This window comes from Spea bombifrons, chromosome 6 (assembly GCF_027358695.1).
Source record: "Spea bombifrons isolate aSpeBom1 chromosome 6, aSpeBom1.2.pri, whole genome shotgun sequence".
NCBI classification, from domain to species: Eukaryota; Metazoa; Chordata; class Amphibia; order Anura; family Pelobatidae; genus Spea; species Spea bombifrons.
Window position 1 is genome coordinate 37,036,542 of NC_071092.1, and position 12,758 is coordinate 37,049,299.

General features: G+C 37.7%; 1 protein-coding gene across 1 annotated transcript in view; it reads left to right on the forward strand.

Moving 5' to 3' along the window:
* The first annotated feature begins 2,143 nt into the window (after positions 1-2,143).
* Positions 2,144-12,758, forward strand: part of CACNA1E (calcium voltage-gated channel subunit alpha1 E) — a 70,919-nt gene continuing 60,304 nt past the window's right edge. The window contains exons 1-2 of the mRNA XM_053470275.1: positions 2,144-2,244; positions 4,391-4,530. Of these exons, the coding sequence (XP_053326250.1) occupies positions 2,152-2,244; positions 4,391-4,530 (233 nt within the window). The 5' untranslated portion in view covers positions 2,144-2,151. The remainder of the gene's footprint in view (positions 2,245-4,390; positions 4,531-12,758) is intronic.

Sequence of the window (12,758 nt, forward strand, 5' to 3'; positions counted from 1 at the left end):
GAGGCCTGCAGAGACTCGTCTGGGCTTCTTTGTATACCTCAACAGTGTATAATACTGTTAACCAAGAATAAAACCACAGGAAAACCTCAGTAACCTGCTACTTCCTATAAATCCTTCAAGAAACAACTAAAAACATTTGGTTAGAAATTATACCTCTGCTTTTTTTTTTAAATTGTAAATCATGTGAAAAAGTGAAGCGGTAAATTAACGGAAATTAAGTGGGTTATACATTGTTCTTTTAAAGGTACAAAACGCCATAAGGTCTTATGTGTGATGTTTATTGCTTTCTCAGTGTTGTTTGGATTTGCTTCACAGTAATTCAGAGCACAGATTAGGAGAAATAAAAGCGATAAATGTGTCTATTTGTAGATCTGGAGGTCAAACTTGATATCCTTTTCCTGAGTTTGAGAGACCTGCCCTTAAAGGAGAAGTCTCAGGGAAAAAAAGATAGTTTTCTCCTTACGCATGAAATCTCTGTAAAAAGAAAAGTAAGTTAGCATTGATGGAAAACTTGGCCTTATCTCATTTTGCTCATATAAACCTTCTTTGCTTGCAGATCTGGAGGCTGCCATTGTTGTCAGTCATGTAATATTTTTGTTTATCTTCTGTGCTCAAACACTACTCTGAGCTGATTATTTATGGGATTGCTAGTCTGTTCTTTAATGGACTTTGCCTGGGTGGGTAATTGAGACCGAACCAGTCAGGGTATTTGTCTAGGAGACTGGGCTAAGATAACAGAGCTAGAACACAAAAATGACCTGTATGCAACTGCCTGAAAACATTATAGTATACAAAAACTGTTTGGTTTTTTTTGTTTAAAGAGAAAACAGTACAGTATGGCTGAAAGCATAGTTTTGATCAGATACTGGTAAAAAAAAAAAGGTTAGTGGGAGTTCTGTTTGAAAATGGAACATTACATGAAAATAATTACACAAGGTTTATGGCAACATCCCAGCGCTCACCTCATCTTCCTTACACAAAACTATTCTTTTGCTTTCCTCTCTGTGAAGCCCTGAACTGGCTCCCTATTCTCCAAAGAATTACATTTAAAACACATAAGGCCCTCCATAACACTGCTCTTCTTCAGGAAAGCCTACCATCTGTGTAGTTAGAATTCACCTGCCTCTAACACAACCTCCATACTACCTCTCCCCTTTCTCCATAACATATATTTCTCCTAACCCCATTTCTTCCAGATTGCAGCTTCCAGGGCCCTCTTTACTTAATGTTTGTCTGTCAATTCTAGTTTTGTCATACCCCTGAATGTATGTATTGTAAGAAGCACTGCACAACTTGTTGGCACTATATAAATAAAATATAATAATAATAATAATAATAATTAGTATTTTATATTGTTTTCAGTTTGAGGTTCAATTCTGTTTTTCCCCCATTATGACCGTTCCTGTTTAAAACTATGCTGGCATGTATAGCCGCTATCTTATATATCCTATATGAAAATGTAGACAATGTAATAAAAGGTGAGCCAATGAAAACAAATCACCTGGGTTCGTTCACTAGCAGTAAATTGTTGACAAGTTGTGGTAAAATGAAGCATTTGAATTTAGTACGTTATCTTTACAAATTGAAGCACCAATACTGGTAAGTTTGTGGCGCAGGAAGGGCAGAAGTGGACGCAAAGTTAATGTGGTAAGTGGGCATGGACTGGTCATTGGGCAAGCCTAGAAAAGGTGCCTGATGGTGCTTCTCACGTACCTTCATTACCACTTGTGAGGCAGATCTAATCCTTTCAAGTATGGCTGCTGGCTGGATTCACATTGCCAGTCGCTGCAAAATTGTAAAAACGCAGCGTGGGGCAGCCTGTACATTATTTATCAGTCACTGGCCTTCAATTGTTATAGATGATTTTAATCTCCGGTCTGGCCCTGTGGTAAGGATAAGTTTTCCATCTCACCACAACTCACAGTTTAGTGAATAAACCTTAAAATCATGAACGCTTTTGGGTATTTACTCACATAATGAGCTGCCATTCTATGAACAGTTAAAAGTTAAACAACATAAGTACTATTCTGTATCGCATCCTATTTCACAATCTCCAAAAAGTGAGGGCACAAATAAAAACATTGCACTATGTTGTAAAATTCTTTTTATGTATTTTATTCCTTGACTCCTGGCTCCACTCCCTTTGAATACATGATTCTGGCCACAATTATTGCAAATTGTATTGTCCTGGCCTTGGAGCAACATCTACCTGGAGATGACAAGACTCCCATGTCTCGCAGATTGGTAAGTTACCATTTTTTCTTCACTTTTAACATTCTTTTTTTCCCAGGAATATTCCATAAGCCAAGTTTTCTGTGTGACATGTCCAATCGTGAATATAAATGCTTTCTTACATAATACTACAGTTCATTTCAGGAGAATACTAGATACTTTTTATTAGAGTGCTTCTCATGGAAATCTACGATCAATCTCTGAATAAAGAGGGCGAGCGTGTAAAATAGTTCTTTGACATTCATTTCTTTTCAAAATGTGGCTACCTGTAAATTTAGGGCAAACAGTTTTAAAATAAAAGCTTAAATTGGCTTGTTCCTCATGGGTGTCATTGGGACCAAGGACCTGACCTTTCATTGAGCATACTGCTGTTATATCGAAACAGATGACTCCACATACACTATTTTAATGTTTTTATGTACTGTAAGTCAAGTTATTTAATTTCTAACAGCAAAATTAAATAAAACTCTATCAATACCAGTAAGAAATAGCTCCACAATTTGAAACATTTTTTTTTTTCGTTGTTAATCGCAAGTAAAATTGACAGAGCATTTAAAGGGCACTATTCCAGGCCTACATCGGGTCGATAATGAGAAGCCTTTCTATCTTATTGAAACTAAAATATTGACTGGGTATTTTGGAAAAAGGTTTGCGGACCTTAATGAACGGTACATGTTATTGATTTCCGATGTGTGATCTAATCATCTTTGACTCTGGTCATCGTTATAATTGGTCTACAGAACAACCATATCTCCATGTTCTCATTTTTGCTTTTTGTATTCAGGATGGTACATACTTCATATCGTCTTCCTTATCCTAGACATTTAATTGTTAAATTGGGATGTTTTCACAAATTTAGTTTTGACACTGGACATTGGAAGCCGGAGATTCCCACTTGCGCTTTCTCATCTAAGGCTGGCAGAGCATTGGGAGTTCTAGTTCAATGACTTTAGGCTACCTACCCATTCCTACCAACTCCTGTTATTACATTTTCTCCAGTAATTCAAGCTGTTTCTTTCTCCTAATTGAAAGCATCTGCCCGGTCCCTTAATGGATTAATAACCATGACTGTTTCAAGTATGTTTGGATTTGGAAATGGCTTGAAAATACCATTTTCCATTTTCTGAACTGAGATATTATTTTAGAGTATTTGAATTTATTCCCCTGGCAAATATATAGATGCAGTCTCTTTTGCACTGAAGACATGGTGTGGGTAGCACAGAATACGTAGCTGAACAAGGGTTACCCAGCTTCCATGTGTTTAAACTGAAGTTAGAGACAGGGTGACCATGATAACCAATATTAGATTCGATGGTCCACCCCATCTGTGTTTCCCATATGTCTTGGCTACTAAGGTAGGAAACCTTATATTTGTCTAGAAATGAAAGGACATATTTTATGAAAAAAGTAGCATTGAATAGCTAAAATGACTTATCCGTAGCACTCCATATTTAAGAGAAGTGTTTTTATGCTACTATAATTATATTGTGTTTCAATGATTGCAAACAAGAAGGCCAAACATAACAGATATGGTGCTGATTACTACATCTGAGAATTACAATATAGAGGATATGGAAAATGACAGTACAAACCCCCCCCCCACGTTTTTAGGTACTATAGAGGGGGTAGGAACAATAACGAAGATTTTCATATAGTTAATATAAGGTAATGGTGGCAGAAAGGGGATCTACAGAGAGTGAAACATGAAGGACATCATAGAGTGACAGCCCAAGTATTGTTTCATTCTTGCATTATATTGGGAATCACTGCTTTTAGTGGCATAAAAAAATAGAAGAAAGATATTTTTCCATTTCGTAGCCACCTTATATTTCGTCATGTACAAACACATTATGTTCTGGATTCTATGTTCTCGCAATGTAGCACTTAACAAGTTTTTGTTATCATTCTGTTATGTGTTGTTACCATCTCTATTGTACGCACCAGTTGCATACGGTAGCATGGTGGAAGTCATTCTTTTTTTATTGGATATCTTACTTATACCATATTGTGTAGTCTGCATCACGTGTGTGCCGTAATACCCCCAGAACAGCTGAAGAACCAAGCGTTACCTACTGTTGTCACCTTTCAATGTGATTTCTGGTTATCCCTCCTGTTTAATTTCACTCATTTATCTTAATATTTTCTCTTTTACTTGCAGGAAAAAACTGAACCCTATTTTATTGGGATCTTTTGTTTTGAAGCTGGAATAAAAATTGTCGCACTGGGATTAGTCTTTCATAGAGGTTCTTACCTCCGGAATGGTTGGAACGTCATGGACTTTATCGTAGTACTCAGTGGGTGAGTGTTTCCCAGAAAGTTACTTTTACTATCATCCAGATGGATGCGTTAGTGGAACTTATTTACCCAATGAGAGATTAGCAGAACGGATGCCATTTCTTATTGGTTACATGTAGTTTCATTACTCTGATTCTGTATAAGATGCACAAACTATACCCATCACCAAGACATGTTAAATATGGGTTATTTGTATTAGTGTTAATAGAATTATTCTGGCATTTTAACAAGTTTACGGTAGGAACATTTGAAAATGTCATAACACTTTGCTGGTTTTATTGTCTGTTGAAAAGCCAAATATAACTACCATTCCAATAATGAACGGTGATGCAAATTATACACAATCAGGAGAAAATGTCACTTTTATTATACATGAAAGATAATTTCGTACCATTTCGTTCAAATCATCATTTATGGAGAACTACGTGCTAAAAACTACCCATGGGATCACATTAAGTTTTGATGTCATATTTGTGAGATCTGACTATAAACAAGTCAGACTGGTGATAAGAGAATAATTATAAATAAATAAATAGAAAAAACATTTGGAAATTCAGAGCTAGATTGATCTTAGACGTGGCTACATTTGAATAAGTGTTGTTTTTTTTTTGCTGTACTCTGTAAGGTGGAGGGCATTTGTCACTTTGTAGCTCACGAAAAGCATACCACATCTCATGCATGAGGGATTTCTCTTCTATTCTAATGAGGGCTGATAAGACCAAGTCGCTGTATACAACTCAGGCTCATGGAATTCCAACTCAGCCATGCTCAAAGCTATGTTAGAATATCATGGCATCAGAACTCAACGTTAACATCCATAACAGCATGTGCAAATAGGCAATCTATGTAACCGTGAGCATGGAATTATAAAGTTAATTAAACTTATTTACATGTCCCCACCTAGAATTTTTATAGTAGTAGTACTTATTTATCTCTTCTTTACCTGAAGTGGTACCTTGCGGCACCTCTCAAAAGCATGGCATGAACATGCTAGGTTTGCTTCCGCAAACAGTACATGCACTCAACAAGAACTTAAGATAACATTCGTGTGAGATGCTGAGAACTTCGGACTGCAGCCTGGTAGTGTCTGACCAAGTGCTTACGGCACTGGATAGAAGGTATTTTTTAGGATTTAAGGTAAGTTTTTCTTTATACCAGTGGTTGGGGAGACAGGGCAGAGGTGAATTGTTTCATAAGTTTAGACCCAGATGATGATTCAGAGGAAATAACCCAAAGTAATTCAAATATTGTCAAGTTGTTTAGGAAACCCTTTGTCTGACTTTTTTAAATACACAGTCATATCAAAATTGTAGCCCCAGGAGGACACATTAGAAACATGCAAATACCGGTTTGTCTTCTCAATGCCTTTGCACGCCTACAGAGAAGACCTGGCTCTGTGTGACTGGAGATAAAAAAAATAAATAAAAAAGAAGTGGCCTCGGGGATTAGCCGAAAAAAATAATAAATCAGAAATAATTGCCTCATACTATTCAGAAGCACAGGCTGAAGCCTGGACACTAATACACCAATTACATAGAATCCGTGGAATTTTCAGGCAGGTTGAGACCTGGGCCCTGGCTGGACACTAAATTGTGTTCGACACACTATCCAGAAATAGAAACCTGAGATATTGTTGTTTTTAATAAAAGGAGGAGATATTAATACATCCGACGTCTTCCATTTATTTAAAAATAGAGCTTAATCCTCTCCAATGAGGCTTAAAAATAGTCCATATTAAAAAAAAAAGCAAAAAACAAAACTAGAATCCCATTTTAAAGGCTTTTCTAAGTTAACTACTCAAAGCTCCCTGATTAAAATTTAGGCTTACTAGAGAGATCAAGTTGGTTAATAAGTATTGCTACTCACTTTGAGAAATACATTTATGTCAGCAAAGCATTAAGTAAGATTTTAATCTTAAGAAATATAAAGTTATGAACTAAACGGTAATCACTTTAATCTTAATAGTTGAATAATCATGTGTAATTGTTTGAAAAACATAGGATGGATGAATTAGTCTCACGTTGAGGCAATTTTCTCCCTGGTGAATTGCAATTATTTTTTTCTACTAATCAATAGTAATAAAAAAAAATGGAGAGAACTTTGTCGTTCTTCTTTCTGAGGCTTGTCACTAGGATACAGAGTTAAAGGAACACTATAAAGGTATCAAAATGGTTTCATTTCCACATGTGCATATTTTATTATACATCATTGAGCAGATTCATTGCATTTATTTATCTGTTTTTCCTATTGAATGTTTGACATCCCTCAACTTTCTGACTAGTGGAACTACAGCTTTATTTCCCTTTATGGCCTTGTTTCTGTAGGTCTTTCTATACAGAGGGGGCTCATAATTCTTGGAGAGACTCATTTCAATGTCTAGATTAAAAACCATATAACAACTTGGTCAGAGCTTAAAAGCAAAGCACCCTCTTAATTTATAGAGGATTTTTTGGTTGACCCAAGTTTTTCAGTTTCTGCTTGCATTGTACAGTATATATGAATGAAAGCAAGGTTAAAGCATTTGGGCGTATGTAGGCTATTTGTTGCTTAGTGCTAACATCTTATCAAGACATTGATAGCAGCTCTTCCACATAGAAGCTGGTGTGTTCCCGACGTGACTAACAATGTTTCACACCATTTAGCAGATAGTTATCTGATATGGCTCTTGCAGGTGTTGGAGTTCTTCCTGAACAAATCTTGTTACTGATCACAAATCTTATGGGAAAGTGCTGTGTAACCAAGTAAAAAAAAATATGTACACATCTATCTGTTCCTGGTTTGATTTAAGCGACATCTGACACCAACCCATCAGTCTCAGTCAATAGGGACAGCTATGGATGAGAACTGTGCTAGCTCAGAACAGCTGGTGTGCCAAGCTCATCAAAAGGGAGCAGCACACGCTAGAAGTGGATAAAATGCTCCCTCTCATTTGTTAATTGGGTTCTCACATGTAACTGTATGGCCGCAAGCAACGCTTTATGACACTTAGTTGGAGAGTCTTGCTTGGCTTGTACACAGTTGGCTGAGCCTTGGCTCAGTTTGTGTTGTGATAGGAACTGCCATCCATTACTATGTGAAATTAGTGTAAGGTTCATGGCTAAAAACCGTAACCAAGGCATACTATCCAGATTAAGCCAAAGAGAAGAAAAGCAAAACTGTTACTACTTTTTAAAAGAGAGAGATTTACTAGCATTGATGTGATCATTCAGTCATCCTTTATTGAGGTTCTTGGATCATCTTCATTGCACATACACCCGCAGTGATGCTTACTTAATTAATCAAAACCTATGATTCAGTCCCCTTGAAGGATCCTCACATTTCTGTTGAGTCCTTTATATCTAAGCCTAAGAAATGTATATGCTATTTAAAAAGGTATATTTGTTTTATCTTTGTATACAAAGAGACATAAAGCATTTGCCATACATAGGAAGAAGAGACCGTATATGTGCAGGGATCACAGAGATATAGATGGCACAGTGTTGTATTCTGCAGCCTGCACTGAGCTGTAGTGTGTCACATTGGGGACAAACAGCATGTCGGCTTGTGTAATACTTGGCTCCACTTTCAGTTATTACTCACTTTTAAGCACGTACCCTCTCCTTGTATAGTGTCCCCATTTCCAGGCAGGACGCCAGGGATTCAATTGTCCATGAAAAGCTGTTAGTCAAACACAATCAAGTCTACTGAAAAGTCTGGGGAGAAACCTCTCCTGATGTGCTTGTTTTATCATACTCACTGGAACCAACAGTAGCTGGTCTTAACACTTCATTAAAATGGATTATGCCTACAGAATCTGTAACAGAACAAACCCGATTTGAATGTGTAAACGAGGTTTCTCAGAGCGGAAGTGAAAACATTTATGCATGAAAAGGAATTCATGTTTGTGGAGAATCTCATGGTAAACATGGTTTTGTACTTTCAAATGTCCCGCTGTGGCAAATGATTTGGTTTTCTAGCCAATATCTGTTATACTTACCCTTACAAAGTTAATTGATCTAGAGTCTACTGCTTAAAGCCAAGATCCGTCTTTCTAGAGTCCTTCATGAAAGAAACTTACTTGTTCTACCAGACATAAGACGTTTTCTATACCAGGGGTCCCCATTTTGCATATGAGAACTAGTTTGGAAAGAAAAACCCAGTGATGTGATCTTGTGGAGTGCCATTATGTAGTTTGGCATATAATAGACCAGGAGTATAGTGAAGGATGTGGTTGTATTTTGTAATGGGCCAACACAGGACTCACAATTCAGGACATAGAGTATGAGTGCGAAACATTTAAATTATGAAGCTACTCCCTGCCCCGAAGTGGTGAAATGATAGTGGTACCTGATATGTTCATGGATTACAATCTCTGTGATGGTATTTATCTAAGAGTTACAGTGTTCACATATCTGCTTAATAGAATCCAGCTGTCAAAATGAAACCCCCAAGTCTGTTCAGAGAGAATAAGCTTGTGCTTTGTTAGAGTACTTCTCCGGCAGCTGAAAGGAACTATGAATACCTGAAATGCACACAATAAAGTTGTTGTTCTACCTGCTCCACCAGTCTTTAATGTGTGATACTTACACCCGTTTTAAGAAGAATAAACAATAGGAGGTGGGGTAATTCAACAAAAAATGTGTAGTGCTGAGCATCTTGGTTTTCGTAGAGGAATTAATGGGGCCGTATTAGTGTCAGGTTTCTAAACACTTTCACTCAGATGGCGTGACCCACTTATGGTGCACATCCTGGTTCATCTCCATAGAGGTACTAAGTGTCTACCAACTGACTGCAGCAGAGGGCGACGACATCGATAGATAGTAAGAGAGCCAAAAGCTGTGAATAACAGGGCATTGGGCATTGGGCATTGGGTATTTGACCAGTTTGCCAGCATGGCACTCCTGATGACCAAAGAGTGAGCACAAGCATGATATCAGCCTAAAAAAAAATAGCGGGGCCTGTGGACATTTTTATGGATATATAGTAAAATGTGTTCTCTGTGACCAAAAGCTTCACAAGGCTGAAAGGTCACTGAGAGGATGTGTGAGGTTACCTGAATTTACCTATTATTTTTTTACGTTGTCTTTACTCTCCCACAGTGTGCTTATCTCCGTATTTGTGCTTCCCTTCAATAGCTTTTATCTTCTTCACTTATTTGGTTAAAATACTTTAAAACCATTTCTGTCACCTCCCATGTCAGATAAATTGCTGCAATGCAAATGCATCTAGTGAAAGGAAAAGGGACGTTCCAGGCCTCCCCTGCTACTTTCTGATTTCCTCGTATTCTATTGTGAGGATTCACTGGAATTTAAAAAAAGGGAACGGAGGGCCACTTTATTATTGGTACGGCAGGATTGGTGAATGATGAGGGAGAAAAGAAAACTGTTTAATGTACAGCTTTAAGGTGCAACATAATTATGGCTTTACACACTTCAAACACATTGTTCCTATATTTTGACTATATCTCACTTATTTTGTCTTGGCTCAATAGACAATCTACCTTTGCCCCACCTACAAAGCCTTTTATTATATTTTTTTTCAGGTGATCATTGGGGTATCAGTAGTATTTTAGCATGGAGTATCTGGTTTGTAAATCCAGTCCGTCTGCTCCGTCTGTGTATGGAGTTCCCAATACCAGCTGCTAAGTTCAATGGAACAGAAGATAATTAGGGCATAGCTGAAAAAAAAAAGAACCCATCTACACAGGGAGGCACGAGGAACATTTGGACAAAAATGATACTTTCAATCACCATCATCATTAATAGCTACCGTCATGGCCATGTGACACTAGCCTCAGCAGCACAGTGAAGTGGGACATCATATATTGATGTATGCACAATTATTCTACCGTGTACCATAATATCTGCATGACTGCTGCAATTGTTTTCCATTGGTAATGAACACATGTTGGTGCTATATGAAAAATGTTGAAACATACATACACACACTATATGGTATTTGCATGCACATTAATCAATAATTGCGCAGAAAACTTATTGGACTTCTATCTGGATGGAATTGTATGCAGTGCTCCCTTCTCCTTTCCATAAGAGGATCCACCACATTTATAAATATCCAACGTTACTGGCTTGAGACAGTAACTATAGTAGAAAGTTTTGTTTGGAAACATATTGTTACTACCAGTTGTAACGACCTGGTTGTGTCCAAGGCACCAAGTATGACCCACCTAAATGGTTATTAGTGGGAGAAAATATTTATATGTTGACGATATGCAGCTGCTGAGCAAAGATACAATAAAATGTATCAATGAAGGCTTTGGCAGTTGAAGAGAATCGGGAGAGAAATCAAATCTTTAGAGTCTTCTGTACAGTATGTTGTTTTTTGAAGACTTTGTTCTTACTGTGAGTAATAAGTACCACAATATGTCAGAATGAATCATTTCAAAGAGAAGCTAATCATTTTCATAAAAAAGTATATGAAAAAAACAAGTCACAATCTGTTATGCTCTAACTAACTCTATTTGAAGGAACGCGACTATGCGGGATAACAGCATATTACAGATTGCCAAAATAAGGGGAAGTAATGCTGATATTCCAGAATGATGTTCCCATTTGGATAGTTATCAGGCATAGTGCAGTGAAGTCCTCCAAAAAAAGCTGAACTTTCATTTAGCATCAAGAGATTCATATTGTAATAAATAGAAGCAAGAATAAAATGTCATCATATGGCCTACATTTTAGAAGCTGAAACAAATGTTATGCTGTGAAAAATCTCTATCCTGTCTTAATCCTAGGATTTAATTATTCTGAGGATTTTACATCATTTATCATATCTGCGACCAGGCGTTTTTCTCTTGAGAATAGAATGGCCCAGTCGGCAACTCCGGAATGCGTACTATGGGTCTCCTGAGGCTGAATGGGAGCTCAATTGACACCTGGATAGCTAAAATGTTGCTTTTCATTACAAAATTCCCACTTACCAGAGGGTGGGGGTAGGACAGGGAACAGAAACTATTTACGCAATTCCTGCTACAAACACGTTTATAACCAATGGAGCACTATATGCTAAAGTGAGGGATATTTTGGATAATGATTCCCCAAGCTCCAGCCCTCAAAGCACATCATCAGTTCAGGACCTCGGCTTCATCAGGTGGTTTTGTCATTGAGTCAGATACCTGCCCTTAAGTAAAGATGGATTTGGTAGAATATTTTGAAAACATGCAGTATTTGGTTTAAGGATTAGATGTTCGATGTAATCCCTGATATAGGACAGAGACAGCGTGGGTTAGCGCAGAGAACCCAAACCTTTTTCTTATCTCAGTTAAAGGTTGTAGTCATCTTGCTACATGCAGGATAACTGGCACTGCTGCAAGGCTATTTAGGCTTTATTATCAAATCATACTTTTTTTGCTTATAAATCTATCAATTATCTATCGTATATAAATGTTCACTAGCGAGGTGACTCATTGCCTGCATTAGCAAACTGTGGAGTACTAAATTAGGCATTTTTTCCTTTCTTAAACCATGTGAATGTTCTAAATGTGCACATTTCACAATCACACCTTAACTTTTACTAAGGGAGGCTGGCATCATCTGGCCCAGAGGGGGGGGCAGCAAGTTGACCCATGTTAACACAGCAGAGTGGAATATATTCGGTAATACACTATAGATCTATCAAATGGGGCTATCAAGACTCCACATTAACATAGACACTCTTGAACCAGGAATGTTTAAATGAGAGCAGCCCAGGGGGCAATTGCCCCTCATGACCCAGCCCTCCTCTGGTTTTCACATACTTGGAATACTATTAGATGGATAAAACTAGCAACATATGAAGCACATTGATTTGCGAACTGATTTGCGATTCAGGAGTTTACATAGCGATATTATGTGGGTTTTTCATAGTCCATTTCAGCTTAATTTCCCTCCTGATTTAAGAGATGCCCTAGTTTCTTTAGAGGACTGTAGTCCAAGTCTCATTTAGTGATTATGTATGGTCCTCAAACTACCATCTACTGGACTGCAGGCTTTGGAACACAATATCATGTAGGCCTCCACCTAATTGCCGTTGGACAGCACCAGTCTAATTGAAAGATGGCAGAGGGCTATGAACAGCCCCACTAATATTTAAATAGTGGAACAGAAGCCCACCTATTTCATACTTTATAGCATTTATGCCCGGGGGCCCCGTCATATGAAACACTGACATTTAAAATATATACTTCCTGCACATGATGCTACATCAGATGGCGCTCAGGGAGGAATTAAATGTACTTAACTCATTTACTGTCC